The sequence below is a fragment of the Solanum verrucosum genome, unplaced genomic scaffold (genome assembly GCF_900185275.1).
Source record: "Solanum verrucosum unplaced genomic scaffold, falcon-dt-bn FXZP01000120.1, whole genome shotgun sequence".
Taxonomy (NCBI): domain Eukaryota; kingdom Viridiplantae; phylum Streptophyta; class Magnoliopsida; order Solanales; family Solanaceae; genus Solanum; species Solanum verrucosum.
This window is the reverse complement of record NW_026020714.1, coordinates 229,118-254,492: the sequence shown is the minus strand read 5'-3', so window position 1 is coordinate 254,492 and position 25,375 is coordinate 229,118. Positions and strand designations below refer to the sequence as shown.

General features: G+C 34.5%; 2 protein-coding genes across 2 annotated transcripts; one reads left to right on the top strand and one right to left on the bottom strand.

Moving 5' to 3' along the window:
• Positions 1 to 4,571: 4,571 nt before the first annotated feature.
• Positions 4,572 to 7,904, top strand: LOC125812472 (uncharacterized). Its single transcript, XM_049491955.1, has 5 exons — positions 4,572 to 4,812; positions 6,482 to 6,546; positions 6,637 to 6,697; positions 7,079 to 7,225; positions 7,737 to 7,904. The coding sequence occupies exons 1-5, from the start codon at positions 4,572 to 4,574 to the stop codon at positions 7,829 to 7,831; spliced, it is 609 nt and encodes a 202-aa protein (XP_049347912.1). The 3' UTR covers positions 7,832 to 7,904.
• A 1,743-nt stretch (positions 7,905 to 9,647) lies between these two features.
• LOC125812468 (serrate RNA effector molecule) lies at positions 9,648 to 23,487 on the bottom strand. Its single transcript, XM_049491951.1, has 12 exons — positions 22,964 to 23,487; positions 19,688 to 19,803; positions 19,206 to 19,263; positions 17,696 to 17,770; positions 17,452 to 17,526; positions 17,325 to 17,372; positions 17,095 to 17,163; positions 16,208 to 17,008; positions 16,079 to 16,127; positions 13,236 to 13,513; positions 12,824 to 12,991; positions 9,648 to 10,191 (listed from the first exon to the last, which is right to left on the bottom strand). Exons 1-12 carry the CDS (start codon positions 23,404 to 23,406, stop codon positions 10,131 to 10,133), a joined length of 2,241 nt encoding a protein of 746 aa, XP_049347908.1. The 5' UTR covers positions 23,407 to 23,487; the 3' UTR covers positions 9,648 to 10,130.
• Between the last annotated feature and the right edge of the window lie 1,888 nt (positions 23,488 to 25,375).

Sequence of the window (25,375 nt, the reverse complement as noted above, 5' to 3'; positions counted from 1 at the left end):
AAGAAATTTATGGAGTCCACATAACACAACAAAGAGAGCTTGATAATAAGATAGAGAGGGAAATTTGGCATTACACTATAAAAAAGTTTCCCCTTGTTAACCTAATTATTGCTTATTATTTCTAGTCCTTCCCCTCCTATTTGTTTATCTTTTATCTTAATTTTATTGGGCATGATAAAAGATTTTTTTTTATTATTGTAATCTTAAATAATAACAATAATATATTAATTATGATTACGTAAAGTAGGGTTTGAACATAGATAGAATGTATATAAATTTTACTCTTATTTTATAGATAGAGAGGTCGTTTCTAATAGATCCCGATTTAAGAAAAAATGACCAAAATATTTCAAAAAAAGAAATAACCGAAATACAAGAAACAACAAATAGTAATAGAACAGTAACTATAACAAAGTAATATGGTTATCAAAGCGCAAGTAAATAAAAATAATAATACAAATCAAAGGATAAGAAATTGTTGAAGCAATATTATTAGTAGTATGGACGAACAACGAGATAATGCATTGCTACCTGCTTCCCTAATCTGCGTCTTCCAGAACCTCCTATCTAAAGTCATATCCACAGTAAGTTGAATCATTTCATGTTATGTCTAATCACTTCTACCCATTACTTCTTGGGTCTACCTCTACCTCTCGTAAAACTGCTCATTGCCAACCTCTCACACATATACACTAGGGCATTTAGACATCTCCTCTTCACATGTTCCGAACCATCTCACTCTCACTTTCCGGTTCTTGTCTTCCACCAAAGTTACTCCTACGTTGTCCCGAATATACTAATTTCTTAAACCAAGTACATATTTAGCCATTAATTTCAAATAATTTAAATTATAGTTGAAATTTATGAAATTGAAATTCAAAATGAAATTAAAGATGAAGTTGTGTTTAACTATATTTTTGGCAAAGGAGAGAAGACAACATTTTATTTGAAATTATGAAAATAAAGCTGGAAGTATATTAGTATATGTTGTTTTCCTAATTTGGAATTCAACGTAAAGTTAAATTTGAAATTTCATGATCAAACACTGATTCTTAAGCAAAATGAAAAAATATTCTGAAAAAAGCGGGTCCTAAAGATATTTATAATGAACAAAGTTGTCACATGAAGTGTCGAAATTAAAAAATTATTAAATTAAAAAAAGATGCATTTCTTTTTTAAATAAATTAAAAAAGAAAATTAGATAAGCAAATTAAAATTGGAGGAATACTATTAAAGAATAAAAATTAGCCAATTAAAAGTTTCTAAAATATATATCACCACCCACCATGATATTAATTTGTATGAGACAAAACATGCATTTCTACCTCAAAAAAACTCATCTATCAAGTAAAAAATTTACTATTCTTTTAATCATATCAAACATCGTTTATTTTTAAATTTTAATTAAAAAAAAATAAAAACAGCACTTATAATATGAAAATAGGAGGAAGTACCATATAAGGAATTTGAGTTAATTTTTAAAACGCTTTTCTTTAATAATTTCATAGTCTCTCACCCACGCCCACCCCCACCCCAAATAAGATGAAACATAGCCAGAGAATAATTTAAAAGTACAACTTAAGTCAGTGACATTAATTAGTACTATTTATGATAGATTGTACTGCCTAATATTCTCCCAAGTCTTTAATGCAAACAAGGGATTTGTACTCTCTGAATTTTCTATATAGAAAAATTAATCTAAATAGTTGTTTACCAAATTAATTATTTTAATAATAATCGATGATATGTGTATAATTTATTTGGCTACTTATGTAAAGATTTTTTTTATTTTCAATATAATAAATTCTTTTTTTATGCAAAGAAATTATTAAGATAAAATTAATTAGGTGAAAGTACTCAATTCTTATCTAAAATATAATGTTTCACAATCTTACATCATTTTGAAAGTATCAATAAAAATCTAACTATGAAATATCTCTAGTTATATATGCATTTGATTGGAGTATATAATTCATACATAAAAAAAAGAGAGAGGAGGTTTTCTAAGAAATTAAGACAATAAAGCGAAAAAGAATGAATGGGAGACATCGATGAAATAATCGATAAATCTGTTACTTGTATTTGATAATTAATCGATTTACGAATTGATAGGAGATTTTAATCATAAATAAATTATTTGTCTCGATTGATGAAAAAGACATTTTTCATACATTTATTTATTTTTCAGTAACATTCTTATATTTCTAAGAGACCTTTTAATATAAAAGATTATATAAATATTATTACCGAATAGCTGTGATTATGAATTTATCAACTCTATTATGAGATTAGTTATTTTTCTTAATGATATATTGTTATTTACCATTTCAAATATTGTCATGGATAATAAGGAAGAAATTAATGACCCATTCAAATAATGAAACTTCCCTTTTTATTAGAAAAAACACATGAGAAAAAGAAAGGTTTTCTTGAACATTTCTATACATATCCTTTTATATATATTGGAAGATGTTTGGTATATGTGAATTCAAATATTTCATTTCACATATACCTAATTTTATCCAAATAAGAGCAAACAAACATAAAAGTTCAAGAATGAAATGTCTTTTGTTTTAACTTTAGTTGAAAACCATGTGAAGGATATGTATACTATATTTTAGAGTATATTTTTTATTTACTTAACTCTTTGTGTTATTTATAGGGAAAAGGCATAATAAGTATCTCCTTTAACTATATACCTTAATATACCCTTCTAAACTATTAAAAGAGGGGGTATTACCCTTCTAAACTATTCTAAATAAAAGGGTCAAAAATATTTTTAAATGATGCGAAATGAATAAAGATATCTTTAGTGAATGATTTAATCCATAAATATTTTTATTGTCAATAGTTTGGTCCATAAATGTTTTAATTATTGTTACTTAATGGGTCAAAATTTAATTTTTCAAATAATTATATTATTATTTTTTCTTTTAAACACATCCTTTTAATTTTCTAACGATGATTTTTTTAGTTAGAAATTTTATCTTACTTCAATTCGGTAAATATTAAGAAAGAAAAATTATTTTCTATTTTATTACATTTTTTTTAATCAATATCTAAATAAAAATTAATGACGGGATTACTATGAGGGCATAAAATAATTACTAGGGCATTTGGATAAAATAAATATTACTTTTAAAGAAGCACATTCTTGTTTCTTTCTTTTAAAATTACTTTAACTAATAAATAAGTAGAAAATGATATTTTTTTTCTTCTTCTTAATCTCATTTTAACAATTAAAATAGAATAAATCCATTTATCTTTTAAACTGATAATATAGATTATATATATAAGATCGTAGTCCGTCATAAATTTTTATTTAAACAGTAAGAAAAATAATTCACATAAAATAGAAATATTTTTATTTCTTATTTTTTTTTTCCGAATTGAGATAAGATAAACATTTTCTAATTTAAAAAAATCATTCTTTCAAGAAATTTTCATTTCTGAGTGAGGAGTCATAATTGATTGAAAAGAGGAATTTTGCAAATTTTAATACTAAAAAAAAACTACGCCAACTTAAGAGTTTTACCTAAATTAGGATTAGTAATGAATAAAAGACCCCAACTTTTCAATCCTTTTTAAATTAGAATTTTATTTTTAGGGTAGTATCTTCTATGGAGATTTTAAATCAAATTTTATGAGACTTATTTTATTTTTATTGGGTCACAAACTTTAGTGAATGCAAGAGAAACATGTTAAAATCTAGATTGTATAGCCTGAGTTTTTTAAGAATTGGGTAATATACTCAAATTGATTTATATTATATATGCTATGTAGAACGTGTGTGTCTACTTATTCTATTTTATACAACTTTAACATCTTATTTGGATGGTTGTTACATGGTGTATTGTTAGTCTAAATACAATGTTTATTTTGATTGTTACGTAAATTCTATTATATTGTATTGTTCATCGTTAGGTAACGACGAAAAGACACATTTTGTGCAATGATTGATTTGGTGTGGTCGCATCGTTATGTTAATATTTTCTTCTCATTTTATATGTACTATTTAATAATTTTATTTTTTTCATTTATCCTAGTTTTTCACATTAGTTCTACCTGTATCCTACAATTTCTTGTAGATTTATCATTCAAATTATGAATATGTCCATTATGTAACGATGGAGAACGATTCAATCTATTCAAATGTTGTATTATTAAAAAATATTATACGATACAATACAACACAATACAATATAATACGATCCATTATGAAATAATACATACCAAACGCCCAAACAAAGATGTAAGTGTCTATTTGTACAAACAAAAAGTTGGAGAACATAAATATTAACTAAAACTATTTTTTTAAACATATTTACGTATTATATCAAAATAAAAATCTATTATAAATAAAAAACTAAGTGACCTACAAAATTTAATTTTGCTAGGAGCTAGGCACTAGTATTACTTGACATTTTTGCTATCCACAATCTTGGTGACAACATTTTACAAAAGCAAAGTTCTCAACCACATTTTCCTCTAAAGCAATTTTATCCACAAACCATATATATACATGTCATAAAGAGTGAACCAAAAAATTCAAAAAAATATAAAAGAAGAAGATGGAATTAACTACAACTTCACAGTCTATTTCCTATGTTAATCTCCAAAAAATACCATCTTTTTTCCCTTCTAGAGTTACTATTTGTTCTTCAAATTCAATTAATTTTCTTGGATTTAATTCCATAACCAAAAAGCTAAAATGTAGTTCTAGGCAATTGAGGCATTTTGGACCTATCTATGCTTCTGTGGTTGAGAGTAATTCAACTAATGGTTCAGTATCATGGGTTCTTGAATTTATAGGTATGTGTTCTTTTTCTCTTTTTTTAGCATGTAGTAGTTTTTTTGCGTACATACTGCCCTCCTCAGACTCAACTCGTAGAATTACATTATGTTGTTATTTTTGGTAGTGGTGGTGGTGTGTTAGTCCTTAATAATTGTAGAATGGGAAAAAATGGGATCAAAATTATGAAATGTTAGTACTAGCTCTGTTTTATATTAGTTGATCCATGTTAACTTGACATGTCCCTTAAGAAAGTTTTTATTAGAAGTGTATTTATTAAATTAACATTATTAACGATGTTTTGGAATTTTATATTTGACAAGTACTACTAGTTTATGTAGTTATTTAAAACTAAGGGCACTTGATTTACTAAAATGGATAAGTGAAATGAAATAATATCGAGGTCAAGTAAAATGAAACGGAGGGAGTAGTACTTAAATGAAAATAAAGGGTGATGAATGGAATGAGTCCCATATCGGTGAAGGACGAGAACCCTGGACTCTTTATATGGCTTGGACAATCCTTCTCTTTTTGAGCTAGTTTTTGGATGTAAATTAGGCCTAAGATCCGTTTGGTTTTTTAAAAAAAATCTGCACTTAGGAATGTTGCCTAAAGGCCAATAAAATGGGTGAAAAGGTTGTGTTTTGACGGTCAATGAAGAGGGTGAAAATGACGAAAGACAATGCTAAGTGATGTCCTCCATCTGCCTAGACTTTTGGTGAGTAGAGTTACCAGGTACGAATGTTAGTAAGAGGTAGCAGATATCCGATTAAAAAATACTTAGTGGGTAGAGTTGTTAGGTATCAATGTTGGTAAGAGGCAGTGACGGAGCTAGGATTTTTAATAAAGGGGTTCAAAATCTGAAGGACTAAACACACGAACTGACCGAAGGGGGTTCGACAACTACTATATATACATAAAAAATAATTTTAACAATGTATAAATACTAATATTTTCCGTCGAAGGGAGTTCGGATGAACCCACTGTTAGAAGGCTGCCTCCGCCCCTGGTAAGAGGTACTCGGTGAAATAATCGAGGTGCAAGTGCAACAACCTAATCCGGACACCACGGTTACCAAAAAATAAAACGACATCTCAATCTACGTTAGCAGCTCAAAGATTGAGGCATTAGACAATCCTATGGAAGTTAATAACTTGTGAGTTAACTTCAGGGACCATACTCGGGCGCTTTTTTAGTCAGACGTTAGATATGCTTAATCAAATAATACAAGGATCAAAATCGATGACTAAAACCGATATGTTCCCTTATAGTTTGTTGTTTTTCTTTGTCCTTGACTTCATTACTATGACTCATAAGCAGTGGCGTAGCTACATGATTGTCAGGTAACACAACAAGCTATTGTAGCCTAATTGTTTCAGACGCTTGTAATGAGGGAATGCTTGCGTGTTTGACTCTCACTAATAGCAAATGTTTTTTCCACTTTTTGAAAAGAGTTGTTGTTGTGCTATTTCTGGATACCCTTTGTGAAATTCTTGGTTCCACTACTGTTCATACGCTATATGTACTGCTAATTGTTGATGCTTTGAAGCAAGATAATCAATGTGTATAAGCTGCAGAGTATAGTAAACTCTAGATATGGTTAACGATACGCGGAGTTTCTTAGCATTTTGTTGATGTTTAGCTTAGAGCTATTGACTTACTATCAAATGTTGAATACATCAAACTAAGGTGATGGAGACACAAGACACATTGGTTCTCCAACTGCAAAGCCGCGCTCTCTTGAAATACCTTCTGTAAGTACTATGTTGTGATGCTCTTCGTAGCCAATTTCCTGTTTCGCGTATGTCATGTATGTTAACTGCAAGTTTTGTTACATTCTTTAGGGTGCAGTAATTGTTGGACGCGTTGCTGATAAGGCAGATGTAGTCATTCCAGTGCCTACAGGTAATAAAACTGTTCGTGTGATAGCTTATATAACCTCTCGTTCTAATTCAGTGCTCTCCGAACTCTGTGGGAAGTTTTCTCATCACACGACTCACCAACTTGATCTTCCGTGGGACAGTTTACTACAGTTCTTACACTATCGATGCAATTTAACTTGTTATAACTGGTTGCCTCTCTTATTTTTTAGTTTCACCATGGTACGAATAAGACAGTTACTTATAGTTATCTTTGAGATGACTTAATAGTAAATTACACTGTCAGTATATAGAAGTTAAACTATTTCTAAAATGCTTTGTGTTTTTCATCTTTCGAGAATAAATTGTTGCCAAACGAAACGTTTAGTTTCTGCTTGTATCTGAAAACCTGTTGATGTACAAACAGTATCTGCAATACATGCTCGGCTGCAGAACATGAAGGACTATCTCGTAGTGACAGATTTAGACAGCACGAATGGCACTTTCATCGGTGAGAAAAGGCTCGTACCTGGTGTGGCTGCTGCTGCATTGCCTGGAAGTCTCCTGACGTTTGGTATAGTTTTTGTTGTTAATCATACATTATCAACTTTGTTTGTCTACTTCTTCATATTTTGAACCAAAATCCTGGCTACGCTACTACTTGTTGCATCATCTTTGTGAAGAAAAAGGCATACTTTACAATAGATCTTCAATCTTTCATTTCCATTCACTGAATTTTTTTCTCTTACTTTCTTATGATTTATGAGTGGCAACACGACGAGAAGGGATCCTTCCTTGTCCATGGGGTGGTTGTATTGTTTGCGTGAGTTTATCAAGTATTTAACTTATATACACTGACAACGTAAACAACGTTTAAACTATCACCGTATTTTAACATGTTGGTGTATGTTATCAATTTTATTTTATTTTGGTTTACTAGTCTCACTTATTATGAGTTAGGTGACCTTATACTCTAAAAGCTCATTTAAACTGTCAGTTCATAGAAGTTAAACTCTTGTATGGTACGTGTCAAACTTCCTACTACCCCGAGTTGATTAGTCTTTTCGAAACATCTTGTCATTCAGGGGATACTAATTTGGCGATATTTCGAGTTGCAAAGTTTGAGAAGTTGGAAACTGCTGCATCTGAAGTTGAAGAAGTGGAACCAAGTAGCACCTAAAAAGAGCCCAGAATTCCATTATCTGCAGTAATTTTGTAAACAGAGGAAACATATATATATAAATGTGATTTTTTATTGAGCCTGAACTTGGGGTTTAATTACGAGTTAATTCCCTAAATGATCACCCATGTTTTGAGAATTGCCTTTAAATATTACTTTTTGTTTCCCATTAAATTTGTATATTAGCCTTGAATTTTGTTTTTTTATTTGTTCGTCATGTGATGGTGAGAAATTGTCAAATAGCCTTGTCCATCGTGTGTTATGTAACGTGTATTTGTGTATCTAAAAATCCTAGTCGTCACAGTTCATCCCAATCCTACTTGTTCGTTAGGTGTTTTAGAGATCGCCATCATTGAACAAATACTTGACATGTACTCGCTTCGTCCCAAATACGTGTCACATTACTAAACACGCCCATTAAGAAATCAATAAATACAATGAGTAATTTACTAAATTTTCCTTTTTAATAAATGTCTCTTGAGAATTGAACATTATTATGTAGATGAAGTATAAGGGTACAGTTGAAAAAACATAGTAATTTTTGTCTTGAATTCCTAAGGTGACACTTTACATGCAATTAATCTTCCATACAATTGCCAATGTTGTGCACTTATCATTTGAAAATAAATAAATTCGATATGGTTGGCCACACGTATAGTTGATATCTTCACATACATCCAACTTCTGCTTTAAAAATATGTACATACACATATAGTTACAATAATAAACTATATCCACTCGATTCAATCAGAAAATGGATTTTATATGTTCGCGGATACAATGCATTTTGCTAAGTTTTGAAAGAAGTTTAGGGAGGAAATTTCACTATATTTTGCAAAAACGGATGCTAATACTACTTATGAAATTTTCCCTCAAAATTCTTTATATCCAATTGGATGTTAGCCCAATACCAAGTCTAGTAATCTAAATTAAAAATTAAAAATCAGTTAATACCCCTATTAGCCAACTTAATAGGAATGTCGACTAATGCACTTTATGATATTTTCATTTTTTAATTTAGGGAAAAATGATAAATATACCCCGAACTATCGTAAATGGTATGCAGATACCCTCCGTCATACTTTTGGGACATTGATGCCCCTGTCGTCCAAAAACTAGAGCATATATGCCCTTCACTCTATAACAGAAGACTAAATAGGGACACGTGGCACACTATTATCCGCCGATCTGATATTTAATATATATCGAGTTGGTGGATAAGATTGTGACATGTGTATGTCCGTTAGTATAAAGGATATATATACTCTAATTTTTGAATGACAGGAGCACCAATGTCCCAAAAGTATGACAATAGATATCTGCATACCATTTACGATAGTTTTTTTTTATGACAAGGAAGACCCACAACCGCTACCCTTTGGACGCGCACAGGGTGAAACCCCCGCTCCTATGCAATAGCTTGCAAACCACATAAGAGAGGTAACCTGCACTAGGCAAGCCGATGCAACAAGCTCAACCCAGAAGGCAAACCCCTTACTTTCGCTAGCAAGGGATTTCGAACTTGAGACCTCCAACATGGAAGTCCCAAGCCCAAACCACTGGGCCACCCCCAAGAGTTACCATTTACGATAGTTCTGGAGTATATTTATCCTTTTTCCCTTTAATTTATAATCGTTTGGGCAACAAATATGGACGAAACTATGATGCTCATTCTATCATCCGAAAAGAGGAAAAATGGAATATCTTGTCTAAAGAAATACGTTGACAAAGGGCAGATGTCTAGTTCAGGCAAATGGTAACAAAAGAATCGTCTTGCCAGAATAAAACACATACAACAGATTCAAGAGCATTCATGTTATCAAAAATCTCAAGAGTCGCAATATTCCTTCAACTTTAAGTAGCGCAACGTAGCAACAAAAACACGAACTGACAAATCTAGTCACAAATTAATTTTTACAGCAGCATATCTTACCCCTTGTAGTCTCAACCATTCCAACTTCTTATTAGCGTATCTCCTGAAATTTTTGCTACAACATGTGGGGGGAGGACAAAAAAATTGGAAATTCTACAAGCTTAATGCTAATGCAGAACCTGGAAAGATCTAGCAAGTAGGCACTGCTTGCTACCAAGGAAATCTCGCAACTACTAGCCCCCCGCCACAATTTCTCTTCAACTAAAATACCAACTATGCATGTCAACGCAGTTGGTCCCATCGGTCACTGTAACTTCAACACAATCAAGTATCTTCTCTTTGCTTCAACATCAACACGGTTACATGTTGCATCAATGCAACTTGCCTCTACTCACTGGAAGAAATACAACATTCTCCGTGTCTACTCTACAAACTCCTGTAATCTATTACGGTAACTTCATCTTCAGGCGCATCAAGATCTTGATAGCTGCAATATTGTTTAACTGTAGGTCAGTAAAGGAAACATGGATAGTTTTTTTTTTCAAAGAAAGCAGTGTTTATTCATAAGAAATTAAATCACATTCCATGGCATGTATTCATGTAAATGCATTTAGGTCAGTCACATCTCCATTCAAACACAAAACAACTACATTTACAGGATTCGATCAGGGAAGAAGTTCCTTGAATGAAACGAAAATACAACCAAGATATAACCAGATAAATAATCATTAGCTGCTCAGGCAATGTAACAGTATGATTCCTTACTGTTCTCTTGTACTGCCTTTTTCCTCTAATTCTGAAAGTAGATTCAAAGTTGAAAAACTTCCATACCAGATGGTCATTCCAATGACTCCAGCATATGAAACACCAACAAAATGCTACAATTTGCAAATCTAAAATGTTACTCACACCTCCAGTTTTCAACTTCCTCGAGGATATTCTACATGTCGCATGGAAACAGACATACATTTTTACAAAAATTGTGGGAGTGATGTGAGTATGTCACTACAACATATAACGCATGACAACTGAATACATAAAACATGACCACCAGCATTACACACTGGTACCGAGGCATACTCATTTTGAGTAGTTGTATTTTGGAAGTAAGCAATTGTAACAAGAAAAGAAAATCAGTGCTAACAGATCAAGAGGCAAGAAAACAACTTCCAAGAATTTCCAGAAGTAGCTCCGCTTTGGCAAGTTAGACATTCCTCCATATACTTTATAAGCAAAACAAGTTTTCTTGATTCTGAATCTTGCCTTGAGAACATAAACAAAAAAGGTGAACATAACACAAACTAGACTCCTTTTGTCTTTTATATCTGTCCGCCTTCTTCTCAACGTGGAACCCATGATCAAAAGTCTACTTTAACTTAATCTTCAAACATAGACAAACCAGCAGGTGTAGATTTATCTTGGACATGGCTCACCGTGACTAGTATTCACAAGAATTGCTTCTACAAAACCATGCATGAACAAGGCAATAGCTCCAAATTGTAGCACAAGTACCATGTAGTGTGCGTATCATGCTTTCTTCTCGTTCTTTTTTTCAAATCAAGTAAAGTATAATATTACTGATAGTAGGAAAGCTCCTATGTACAACAGGTGCACAACAAAATAGAGAATATACAGAAACATATGATTCTCTGCGAAGACACCCGATCTTCTGTACACAAAGGAATCCCATATTCACCATTTATCAATAACATTACACTTTACTCAATCTAAAAAAAAATCAACAGAAGCTCATTAGCTTCAAAAGTCTCCTATTGATTTCCCTCCATACTACCCACATAAGTGCTAATGGTCCATGCAACAACATCCCTCGCCAACATCTTTGCTTTCGTCCTGTAAAGGCTCAATACATAATGCACCCCCTTGCAGTACCTAACAATGTCCATTGTAATCCTACAAGTGGGGTTTGGGGGAGGGTGGGGTGTACACAGACCTTACTCTTACCTTTGGAGGTAGTGAGGCTGTTTCTGTCAAGATTCTTGACTCAATAAAAACGTTTTTCAAAATAGGTTCGAAAAATACAAGAGTAAGGAAGCTATGATGAAAATATCAAAGGGAAGAAACATACAAACAACAACAATATACACAATAAGTGAGACCTGGAGAAGGTAGAGTGTACGCAACCCTTACCCCTACCATGGCAGGTAGAGAGGCTATTTCCGATAGACCCTCGGCAAAGGAAAGAAACATAATGACGGCAAAAATAGTAAGGAAACCCAAAGTAACGGAAACAACATTAGTACTAAAATTAAGATGATAGAATAATAATATTAAAATGGGTCAGTAGAAGAGGAAGCAAATTAGGTGCTCCAAAACTAGGTTAGTAAGTAACAGACATTAAAAGGGTATAATCAAATACCAAATGAAAATTACAAGCAATGTTATAGTTAGTAACCGGCATTAAAAAGTGTGAAGCATGCACAAGATATTCTAGATGAGTAGGGGGATAGACAGCTAGAAGCGTTGTATTATACATGGGTTGTTTCCAACATATAGATTTTTGTTAGCCTAACAATACTTTTATGATTGTCTAAGAATTTTATGTTTATAGCTCACAGGGCGTCAAAACTTTTTGATCCAAAAGAATAAGAGACGATCAATATAGAAAATATCAAAAAGTGGAATCTGACCCACCTCAAAATATATAGTAATTGTTAACCAACCCGTCGGATTTGGGACCAGTGCTATGTCAACACGGACCTCCACCCCACTTTCCAGGGACCATTTATAAGCTGATGTGAGCCCTTGCTCACACAGCCTAAAACTCTGCCCTAGTTTTTATTCACCGCATCTTAACACCAAAACAAGACTGTGCAAAGCCTTTATTATTATCTTACATCAAATCATTCGAAGAGCCATTATCTAGAATCGGCTTTTTGACCGACATACTTTACAAGTCATCAATTTACTATACCAACACTTTGGAACCCATGTTGTCTCTTCTAACCTAAGAGAAATAATTTCACTCGTGCAGTACTGAAACAGTGCAAACTTCACAATTGACCAAATTTTACTGATTCTAGTGAGATGGAACATTTGAATGATGGTAACTAGTAGTTTCACCATTAATCAATCTGAAAATAATACAATGCACAAAATACCTTCGCAAGCGACGAGGATCCTGTCGAAATCCGGGAGGTAAAGCAATTATCGGGCCTGCAGGCCCAGACCTCCCATTTCTGCCACCTTCAAAAGCAGTAGGGCCTCCTTGTTCTCGCATCATTCGCATTGCAACTTCAGGAGGCGCAGGAACAAATGGACCAAGAGGACTACATTGCAGTGAAAATGAAAAAAAAAATCAAAATTCAAGAGTGATACCCGGCCGTGTCTCCAGGGCCCCGTGGAACTAACCGTGGTGGACCCGCCTTGAAACAGCGGGACCCGGTTGGTATAGCTAGTCGGGTTCGCAAAGCGACGCCCGGAAACCACGGTTAAAAAAAAAAAAAAAAGACATGGCTAAGACCTAGGTTTTGCAAATTTAACAAGTTATGGGAAAGAATTATTTTAAGTTACCCAGCACCAGGAACAGGCATCAATACTGGTGGAGGAGCCATGTCTGAAGGGAAAGAAGCAACTGGAATCCCTTGTCCACCAAAAGTATCAAACATTTCTTCATCAGGATTTCCCCCACTGGCACCATCATTATTGGACTGAAAATCCCCAGATTGTGGATTTTCAGACATATCAAACCTTTCACCACCATTAGCACGTCCATCCCGATCTTTACGGTTCCCTCTGTCATCCTTCAGTCGGCCATCTAGCCCAGGTCGGCGCCTTAGTGGCTTCTCTTTCTGCATAGAACCAACATGCAGTTAAATTCACCACTGATTGAAAGTTCTAGTAAAACGAGGACTGATTACTGCATGAGATCAAACTGCTCTTATCCAATTAATTAACATATAAAGACGGATAATGTACCTATGATACATAAGCAAGAATACAAAAAAGATAAACAGCATTGAAGCACAGATGACAAACAATGGAACTAGCCTTATAACACGAGTGCTAACAATAAGAACAATCCAGCTGATGTGAATTCATCACAGCAATGAAGATGTCAGAGACCCAAAACTACTCAGTTCAAACCAATTATGTTAAACATCACTAACTGCCATAACATGTGAAGGCAACATTTAGGGTTAAAACGTGCATGAACTATCAACAATTTTCTAACTGGGATGACGTATGAGTATTTTTTGCATCCAAACAAAACGTCACACATTCTTATAATACAAGGACAAATCAATCAAAAACTTTTTAACTTCACCATTGTTAGAACTTGCTCAACAATTTTAAAAACACTATCCTCCGTTCAAAAAAAAGGAACTATCTCTGTACTAGTCTGTTTCAAAAAGAATGTCATCTTACTATATTTGGAAGCAATTTAACTTGAACTTTCTATTTTACACCTAATGTGACAAGGGTTTATAACCACACAAATGTTATGGCATTGTTTAAAATAACAAGTTTCAAAAGCCTTGTAGCCACACAAATGTCATGGCATGTCTAAGAGCATAAGTTTCCAAAGTCCTTTTTTCCTTAAAGTTTGTACCCAGTCAAAGTACATAATTTTTGTTGCTTGTGCAAGAGTAAGTAGTGAACATATAATTTCAATAAAGCTGTCAACTAAGAAAGACCAGAAGTCCATGTAGAGTCAAGGAATTCAAACTTTAAACTTGCTCAGCTGACAGTATGCACTATAAATTGATATGTAGGGAGAATGAGGTACTGAAGCACACTTGTCCAAACCACCAGTGCTATCAGTATATGTTTTTTCAATGACTGAAAAATCTGTTGTTTCTAGCTTCAATACTAGGTGGATATAAATGGCACGACACCATTCCTTCTCCACTTAAATACTAGATCTGGTTCAACTCATGAGATGTGCAGTGCCTACCACACATTTCGTGTTATACTACTTTTACCATTGAACTAAAGCCCTGGGGACCGGACAATAATAAGTATAGGTTTCTAATCCATTTGATACGCTGAATTTAGAACTTTATCACAAGACTACTAGAGAGATGAAGATACTGAAAAACTTAGATACGACTTAGAGAACATGCTAAACTTACTAGTTCTCCAGCATACCAATTCTATAACTAGTTTCTAGAAGATGGAATCAGTTGTAGCATACAATGTTCAATATCATAATGTCTATCACATAGAAAAGGTGCCAGAATCATTCGCACGCCCAAATAGAAGATCACGGATTCCAGTCTCAAAGTCTTCATCACTTGGACAAATTCAAAGAGGTCATTTCGCTAATCGCGTTATTGAAAATAATCATGATATCAAGTTACAAGTTCAATAATCAGGTGCTTGTTGCCATATTTGATTTCCCTGAGAACAATAACTGATAATAGCTATGCCAGTACCTTCAGAAAAGTGTGTAGATGACAACAGCGCCTTTCGCATTATTATTATTGGAAATTCAATCATCTCTTGTTGTCACTCAATTGTTTTCTTCTAGTATGTTTTATGGTATTATAATTTAAATCATAAGAATTTTTGAAAGTTTAGTTTTGCGTTTAAAAGAGGAATGCAACATTTATCTATGCACGAGGTTCAAAAGTTAAATTTCCTTAGACCAATGGAGCAAGGTTCAAAAGTTGATGAATAATGGACCCAAGACTCTGCCCTCTATTCATTGATCTTGTGGTTTATCTCATCTCATTTTAAATTTGGTTTTCTTTTTGTTCTTTATTTGAGCTAATTAAAACTTTTGATAACGATACATCTTATAAAGCTCTTTATTATTATTATTATATATTTTGATGAAAAATTAAGCTCTTTATTATATTACACTAATTATTTTATTTAATAGAATAATGGACAATAAATCAATCCACTACACCTCAATCCCGAACTAGTTAGAGTTGTTACATAAATCCTCCATATTCTTTCCACTATTGGGACAAAGATATTACAAGAAATAAATCTGCATCTAATTTTAAATAAAACAGATACTTAGATGATCACCATATATCATTATTAAAATACCATTAACCAAAACATCTAACAAACTACAAACAAATAGCAGTCATTATTCACGGAACTAAAATCCTCTATTACAGTCCATGTATAATTTGTCCGAAAACCAATCGACCCACAAAATTAATATGACAAAACCTTAAACTTAAAGCATGTTTTTTTAGATTCTTCAAAGTGAAGACTAAAGAAAGAAAGCAGCAAAGTTCATAAGACATAACAGATGGATACTACAGCATTACTTAGTCACCATTAGAAAAAGTATGAGAAGAAGCCTGGAGTAGAAATTAAAAACGTTCAAACACACATGCGAAGTAAGAACCCAACAAATGTTACTTAACATAAAGGAGAAATGGATAGCTTACCGGCACAGATGGCAGCATTACAGGAGTCCCACCAGGAGAATTTTCATCACTGAGATCATTTAAAGCCTTTAGCCTTGAAACTAAAAGTAAGAAGGTGGAAAATAAGATATTACTGTGTACTGCACTTACTTCATATAGTTCTGGAAATACAAATCTTCACGCACTTTAGTAGTCAGATCCACCGACAGATCAGGGTGTTTCAACTTTAAATGTTTGTGGACGAATTCAGATGCATGGAAGAGCTTTGTACAACCCTTGGCTCCGCAACCATACTTCCAGCCATACTTCTCATCCCTAATTTTACGGACATAGGGATCCAAGGCTTCGGCAGCAACAGCATCAAGTTTTTCCTTTGCAGCCATTACCTCCAAAGGATCCTTCCCCTTCAGCCTGTCTTGCCAATGAGAATCTACTTTTGTTTCCCACTCTACTCCATTGCTTGTTGCATCAGAAGCCTTGCCGTCCACTCTCACATGCCGGAGACCCTTAGCTTCATTTGTCTCTGCCAGGCCATAATAATCTACCCCATGAATGCGCCACAGATAGGTTAGAAGTGTATCAAGTAACTCAGTTCCCTCAAGACCTTTTACTGAAGTTAAGCCCCTTATGATAATAACTGGGCCTGTGGAGCCATGAGACTTGTCTCTGCTTCCCCTATCATTATCAGACCGAGATAATATGTTATCCTCTATTCCCTTCTCCGAGTCAAGCTTCCTCACAAGTGCCTGTGCTTGTTCAACATCAATCTGGACTCTTCTGGGATCAGAACTCACTAGGTGAGCCTTTGGAGCAGCTGAAAGTAAGTCAGGGTCTTTAGTGGGTCCCCTCCCATGCCGCCTCCTTTTGCCATTTTCATCTGCTTCTTCATCGGAATTTGGTTCACTTGACTGTCCTGATTTGTTTGTAGGAGGAGGTGTAACACCAGGACCTCTATTTATGCAAAGATATATCACTTCAGCAAGCAGGACATTATTTCATCTTGCATATTCCATATATTAAGAACAAACTGATCTTACATGTCTAGAGTTCCACTCTGCAAATCAAGTAAGAAATCCTTCGCCGATTTCCTTGCAAGCTCATTCCTCCTACAGGAAATTAAGACGGAAAGGAAGACTTTAATTGAACCAAAATCATACACCTGACTAGAACAATAAGTAAAAGGTCTAAAAGCAGTTAGTCCAAGTAACAAACAAGAGCATCTCCAAAGCTATCCCTACAAAATTCTGTGCATGGTATCAACATGTACCTTTCAATAACAGAAATTAAGTTTGATGGATGGTATTTGTCTTTCAACCTGCATATACAAAGAACTTCTATTAGAGAGCTCAAACAAATAGACATAGCAGGACAAGTTAGGTGAGATGGAAGTGTACCATTCTTCATCTTTATGAGCGTTAAAATAAGCTCTTTTTTGTGCTTCTATGTACCCAGCCTTGTATTCTTGGTACCTGCATATACGGAGAATTAACTCCATTATTTTGCGTGACATATTTTTACACAAATATGAGAGAATGTACTCAAAACAAAAAAAAAATCTGCAAGTTATACTGAGGCCAATAAACTAAGCTTAAATCGACACATCTAAAGAACAAGATATCATCTTGGTTTCAGTCTCACCTGCGCTCAGCTTCAGCTGGCAAGATATCATCTTCAAGCTCCTGAATGAATTGCTTATAAGACTTCAATCCCTCTCTGCAACATGTTCAAAAGAGTGCATTGATTATTTAAACCAAATGACAGCCCCATCTCAAAGATTTTAAGAAAGACTAATGAAATAATACAGGTCCCAGATCATTTTCATATAACAATTCAACTGAAAGCAAATCACACAAAATTCGTGGAGAAGTCTCATACTCTCATGCATAAAGGTACTATTTAGTTGAACACTTGAATGGAAAAGGAAAAGGAGGATGAGAGTTAATCATCTGGCATTTAATGAGGGAGAGGATCACATTTACAAACTTTGTTTTGTTAAAAAAGAGACACCCCTCTGGAAAAGTTCTATTTTGCAAGGGGATTAGGGGAGGGGGTAGATGGTAAGTAGGTGTTTGTGTAAGTTGTTACCAGTGGCGGAGGGAGGATTTTCATCAAGGGGGTTCAAAAAAAAAAATTAATCACATAAATAATATCCACAAATAAGTTAAACGGGTCGGATTAAACTGTCAAATCAAGAAGAAAAGGGTTTTTTAATATTTGACTTTATAATTAGGGATTAAACTAATAAATCCTAAATTCCCAATCAGCGTTTTAATTTTTTGGAACTAAACATCATTTTCTGATTGCATTATTATATTTTTAAATAAATTAAAACGCCTAAAATATAAGCTGATAAAAGAAATGCCTCTGCCCGGATTCGAACACGCGACCTCGCGTGCAGTAGAGTGAATTCCTGAACCCCCAACGCCACTGAGCTACGCCTTTGGTGTATGTTCAGGGTTCAGTACTATATATATACACGTATATTAAAAATTTAATCTAATATATATAGTGTAATTTTTCGACGAAGGGGGTTATGAACCCCCTTCGTCCTACGTAAATCCGCCCCTGGTTGTTACCACCCCACATTCGCCTGTTTGGATGAACTTGTAACTTATGGCTTTTGGCTTTTTTTGGTTATTTTGGCTTAAAAACAAGTACTTAAAGCCACCTTTTTATTTACCCGAACACTACAAACTGCTTAATGGCTATATTAGCTTAAAAGCGCCTAAAATAAGCCACAATCCAAACAGCCTCTTTCTATTTTACTTTCCTTTTCCATCCAAGCAGACCTGCAAAAAAAAAAAATCATTTCTTTTTCTTTTCATTTACCTCAAGCCACTTTCTTGTAAAACACAATTTTCTTGTTACATTCTTGATGCCCAACTAAAAATCAGAGACACAGAATTCATTCATCATAAACATGACAAAGATAACATGGGAGCAAGCACTTCCACTCAAATAATAGCATTCACCATGCAGCTGAGCTCGTTACTTGCAAACTAAACACCTTCTATAAGAATATAGGACTAACTTAATTAGACGGGAGTCTGGGGGGGTTGCTCTTTTACAATCATAGAAGTTGCAAGGAGGTGTAAAGGCAAAAACGAGAACATTGGAAAGAGAAATGATATATGACACAAACGTGTACCTTTGATTGTTCCCTGCACCAAAAGTATCTGCAAATCCTCCACGACCAGGTCCCCAGTCTAGTAAAAAACAAATATAGGTCAAAACTCTATCCCTAGAAATGCCAAGCGCCACCAGAAGTTTGGAGCAAATAATTTGATCATGAATAATAGTACTAGACTAAAGCTAAGAATGGATAACTGAAGTCAAATCAACCAGGCTGCACCTAAAAGACTATCAAAAAGTTCAAATATGAACATTTCTCCCTCAAGTTTGTTGAAGACATAGGTGGATTATAAGGGAACCATATAAGGCCAACAAACTAAAGGGTAAAATCAGCCAACTAACAATCCTATATAGCAATGAATATTTACATGGCGCACTCTAAAAATACATATTACTCAAAATAAAAGTTTAAACTTTAAATAGCAGAAATACTACACATTTAACACTCCCACTGATAGCCGATACTCCATGAGAGTAAAATATAAATATGAGACTGACCACCTCGATAGCCACCTGACGAGCGTCCTACAAATCGTCCATGATGCCTCTCATCAGGATAACCAGGTCTACCCCCCATCTCACGGTCATAACCGCCTTGATGGTCATAACCATATCTGCAATATCAAGAAGTTTTCGTAAGAACCATCATAAGAACACTTGCAAAGATAATTTGACAACAGAAAAGATCAAATTTGTAAATGCAGGGAAATCATAAGGACAATAATTATGCTAAAGGACAAATGCCATCAATAAAGAGCATGAATAATAAAGAAAACACTATGAATGATGCTACTTTGGATGACTAGAGAAGTGTGCAAATAAAGACGAGAAAAAAAGGCAAAAATTCATTAGTTTCCTCATATATATTTTTATTCTTTTTTAACAAATAAAACGGTTGATCACGCTTTTATCTACTCCCACTCTGTGTGTGTCATTCTTTAGTAAGGACTCTTCCATTGCACAAAATAAACTTGGCAATATTTGAGAAGTGCAACTCAAAAGGTCAATACAAGGTTGGGAAATGGATCTGTTCGCCAGAATAGAGAGGTTCACCATTGATGCGAACCTACCTGACAGGGGAAAAAAGAACATTCTCACAGTGAAAGAATGCTACAAGCAGATCTGTATCCTGAATAAGGTTAATGACCTCTGGTCATGGAAGCTGATACGGAAAACTAAATTGCCCACCAAGGTTATATGCTTCAATTGGACTGCTCTAAATGGAGCATGTTTAACACAAGACACCCCTCATAGAAAAGGCTTCCACCAGTCAACCACCTGGAGAGTGCCAGTCACTTCATTCCTACATTGTCCCGTGGCCACTGACCTGCAGAATATGTTCTACTGTATTTTTGGTTTGAATTGGGTCATGCCACATCATATGAGAGAGGCTTATAAAAGAAGACGGAGTTCACAGAGAGTTGAGAAGGCCATCAAGAACATCTAGTTGATGATTCCTGCATTTACTTTTTGGTGTTTGTGGAACGAAAAGAACCAAACATGTTCTTATGAAATTCTCGACTCCAAATGACTCTCTCGAGGCCAAATGTTGCGTATCCTTTTTTGCTGGTTAACACCTGTAATTAGCACTTGCTAATATTTGAACTTTCTTAGCTCCCTAGTATGGACTGACACAGTGTAACGGGGCAAACAAACTCTTTTACATGTACTTCTCTAGTTCTCTGTAATTATGCATCTAATTGATGGCTTTTCAATTGAAATACCACTACTTCCGCAAAAAAAATTACCATATGTCATTGAATGCAACTATGCAAGAACTCATAACAAAGAGTAAGCTAGAAAAATGCAAATAGACGATGAATAACAGTTTTTTGTGTTCATGTTTGATTTCCCTAACATCAGGAAACTTGCACCAAGCCACCAACATATCAAAGGTTGCTGATAGATCTAACGTACTCCCTAATCTCTAATTTAATGTTTAAAAACCTAAGAAAGTGAATGGCTTTAGCTTCAGAACAAAATCTGGTAAGTTAAAATGATGTCAACCAATTTGGCTATAAAGGTTATAAGGTGATTCCAAGATTGTTCTGCAATTCTTAAGGAAATCAGCAAATAATATGCATAGTTCCCAGATTCTACAGCAGTGAAATAACAGCTTGGTAGGATTTATTTTCCTTATCACCAGTGATCTGAGTGAGGGTTCCTAAACTGTAACATCAACCAACTTTCTTGAAAGCTGCAGCAGACCTAAATTGGAGGAATTGCAACTTAACTTACAGTCCATAAAATCCTTTTATTTCCTACAATTAGTCTGTTATCACTGATCTTGGGCTCATAGGGTTTCCCAAGCTTAGCACTAGAAATTACTTAACCGGGTCCTTTACTGTTCACCTGTGTAACCAGCAACATATTGTAACCCTTGTTAGACAGCACTGTGTTAAATGCAAGTGGAGTTTTAAGAACTCCTAAAAATTTAAAAAAAAAAACAGCAATTCGTCATCCCAAAGGCATGGATGGTACTCCTTCATGTAATTATGCAAACAATTGTGTGATCCTAAATGCTTTTAAAGCTGTATCAGGACACCATGTTAACTGGTCAAAAGCAGCTTGTTTAAAGTTAATCCAGTCCAGAATATGCAGGTTTTGGCTACCATTCTTGGGTGTCAAATAGAAGGTCTCCCCACAGTGTACTTGGGCATGCCTTAAGGGGCAAAACAGAAAGCAGATTCTATTTGGCAAGGTGTGATAAGGAACTGTGGAAGGAGATTAGCTAAGAAGATAGAGTTTTGGATTCCATGACATCTTATATTACGTCTCTTTTTCCAATACCTATCAGGGTAGGAAAAAAAAGCAAGAACTTCCCCCAAGTCAAATGGAGTACCATCACATCAATCAAGAAAGAAAGGAAGGAAGGAAGGAAGGAAGAGGATTAGGGATCAAGAACTTGAGAACACAAAATACGAGCCTTTTGATGAAATGGTTATGCAGATTTAATTCGGAAGACAGTGCACTAGGGAAGAGGGTAGTCACATTGAAATATTTTCAATTGAATGAATGGTATTTAAATATAGAAGCCCCGCCAAAGGGAGATAGGAGTTTGGAAAACAATCTAAGCACTATGGCACAGCTTCTCCCAGAAGCTTAGTTATAAAGTAGGAAGAAGAATCTCCTTCTTGCTACCATTTTGTGCTTAATACATCCAATTTGTTAGCTTCTCAAAAAAAAAAAAAAAAAAAAACTGGAACCTCGCAGAAACTACTTTTTTCAGGAAATATGTGCATTATACGAGGGACCAAAACTGGAACCTCACAGAAGCTACCTTTTTCAGCTTAACACCACTGTTCTAATAATACTAAACCCTCAAAAAGCCCAACCTTAGGTAACCTTTGTCAGCACCTAAACATTTTCATAGCAATTTCTTAGGGTAAATGGGCAATGCCCTGGAAAGTATACTGTATTCCTGTTGCATATACTAATCAAACACACTGATGGATCAACAAGTGCTGTATTTCACCACATTTATTTTTATTACAGTATATAATTTCCTACTACTTCTTCCTTTCATAAACCAGGTCCCAGAAATCTACTATTTTTCAGCTTGAAACAAGGTGAATCATGAGTTGCTCCTCTACCATTCTCCACTTAATTATTTATGTAATCCTACTACATAACTATAACAGCCATAACTAAGCCTCAGTATCAACCTAACTGGGGCCATCCATAAAATTTCCTACTGGTTGGCTAATCGACTGATAATCGAAGATTTATAAGAGATTTTACAATCATATGCAGCGAAAAAGCTTCGTAATTTACCTTCGATCGCCGTGCCCGAAGCCACCTCTAGGGCTTCCACGGCGTCCATCATAGTCATCTCTACGCGAACGCTTATAAGGTGGAAATGGAGGCGAACGGCGGTGAGGAGGAGAATATCCACCACGTCGATCACGATAAGGAGGAAGAGGAGGAGGAGGGCTATGGCTAGGCCGTCCACGTTTGTAGTCACGCTCTCGACCAGGAGGAGGATGAGGAGGAGAACGGTTACGATCGTAATAGTCTCCACGACCACCTCTACGATCAAAATCCCTGTCATCCCTCCGTTCCCGTGAATCTCTATCACGGCCGCGCCTCGGCGGCGGAGGAGGAGGCGGTGGAGGAGAAGATACCGGTGGCTCTTCGGTCGACTTGTTTGGATTTTCCTTGCTTCGTTCACGGCGGCGTTCTAAACCTTCCGCCGGAGCGTCCATTACCTCAGCCATGGGCGGTGGCGGTGACGGTGGCGGGGGAAATCGTCGGAAAGAGAAACCCTAGCTCAGAGTGCAGTGTTTTGTTTGTAGATGTGGAAATTAGGAGTGACAAATGGAGAATTGAAGATTGGTGAGGGAGTGGAAAGTAAATATCAGATTTTTGAGTTTTAAGGAGATAAAAGGTTTTCGTTACACCCCAAAAGTATTCTTTAATTACTTAGTTTCCCACATAAAAAGATGATTTTGATTTTTACTCCCCTTGTTTTTTCTATTTCACTTCTACTATACAATTTTAAAATTTGTCCATTTGTTGCGTTAAAAGTAGTTTTGGAGTGTTTGGATAATAAATTTTTAAAATGTTTAAAATTACTTAGTTATAAGCTAAAATGATATGAGGAGGGTATCTTTTTGGTTAATATCAGCCCGGCTCGCATGGACTTCCGGTCTTTCTTAGTTGACAACTTTTTTATTGCAATTTGAAGTTCTCTAGTTACTCCTGCACAAGCAACAACAGTTATGGATTTGATTGAGGGGCGCTGGGAAGAATGGATCGGGGAGATGCCCTTGAAGATCACTTACCCAGCTCTGGAAGGACATGAGTGGAGAATTGTCACCGGATTTGATCCAAAAAACACAGGGCGGAGTTACCTTATAAGTCAAAATCATAACTTATGATTTTTAGCTTAAAAGTTAAAAAACAAAGTACTTGGTACTACGATCATTGGGAGAACAATACCTAATTCTGAAGATGCTTCAAAATCTTTTCGATTACTCGTTCAAAAACTACGATCTTTAGCTCTAGAATTGAATCATTTCCTTGTATATGAGAAGAACTTTCAGATTAATAGGAAGAAAGTTTAATCGAAATGAATAATAATTTTTCTTCTATGATTGATCGATATAAATATCAATAGCTCCGAATTGGATTAGTTTCTCCTCAAAAATAAGTGATTAGGCCACAAAATACTGTCTAATGAAGAGATAGTTGGAGAGGTAACAAAACCCTGTACTTTTCACTACAAAACAAATAAATCGGAAAAGGATGGATTATTTTATGAAAGAATTTTTGGTCCTATAAAAAGTGAAATTTATGCTTGTGAAGATTATCGAGTAATCAGAGATAAAAAGGAAGACATATGTAATTTTATTATTACCCTTATATATAAGCCAACAAGTGTTGTACGAACACAACATCTACAGTTTGTACTAAAAGTAATATGTGTGTGTGTTGTGTGTGTGTGAGATCTGAACATGTGTGTTTGTGAAGGACATTTGAGAAACATGTAGTTTTTTTATGAAGACACTTGTAAATTCATTTATGTGGGACAAAAAATCTTTCTTTCTCATCGAACCTGCTTTGCCTAAAAACCCTTAGGGCATGTTTGGAAAATCACCCTGATAATTGGATTTAGTATAATTGAGTGTAATTATACTGTGAGGTATATTTGGTTGGTCATCTATTTAATTACTTGATCATTAGGTAATTAAGTGTAATTGGCAGGGGGTAATTACACTCTTCAATTCACAGGGGCATGGGAATTACTGGTAATTAGATGGTGTAATTACAAGCTGGTTATTTTTTATTTCTTCCTTATATTTCTATTTTTTCATTTTAATTTATATTTTATTTTTATTTTTTTAAATTCTTTTTTATTTTTATTATCTAATTGTTTTCTAAAAATATATATTTTTATTTTATACTATTTATATTTCATTTCCTTCTCATTATCAATCATTATTTCAAGCGATTCCATACAATTTTTCGTATTATCTAAAAGAATTTTTCATTAGTATAATTTTGTTAGTATTCTAATTTTTAAATTAGAGTAGGATTTATTGTTGAATAAGGTTATGAACTTACTTTTTTCTTTTCTTTTAAATCATGATTACCATGTTATGTTGAAATTTGACAAAAGAGTATTACGTTAAATTTTTTGTTTTGAAATTAGAACTTATGTTATATTTTCAATTTCAATTGTTT

Excerpts from the sequence above, each read along its gene's own strand:
- LOC125812468 (XM_049491951.1), bottom strand. The coding sequence starts at position 23,406 with ATGGCTGAGGTAATGGACGCTCCGGCGGAAGGTTTAGAACGCCGCCGT. Across the intron at positions 19,804-22,963 it reads TTCGGGCACGGCGATCGAAG|ATATGGTTATGACCATCAAG; the intron begins GTAAATTACGAA and ends TTGATATTGCAG. Across the intron at positions 17,009-17,094 it reads CAGAGTGGAACTCTAGACAT|AGGTCCTGGTGTTACACCTC; the intron begins GTAAGATCAGTT and ends TTGCATAAATAG.
- LOC125812472 (XM_049491955.1), top strand. The coding sequence starts at position 4,572 with ATGGAATTAACTACAACTTCACAGTCTATTTCCTATGTTAATCTCCAA. Across the intron at positions 4,813-6,481 it reads ATGGGTTCTTGAATTTATAG|GTGATGGAGACACAAGACAC; the intron begins GTATGTGTTCTT and ends CATCAAACTAAG. Across the intron at positions 6,547-6,636 it reads GCTCTCTTGAAATACCTTCT|GGTGCAGTAATTGTTGGACG; the intron begins GTAAGTACTATG and ends TACATTCTTTAG.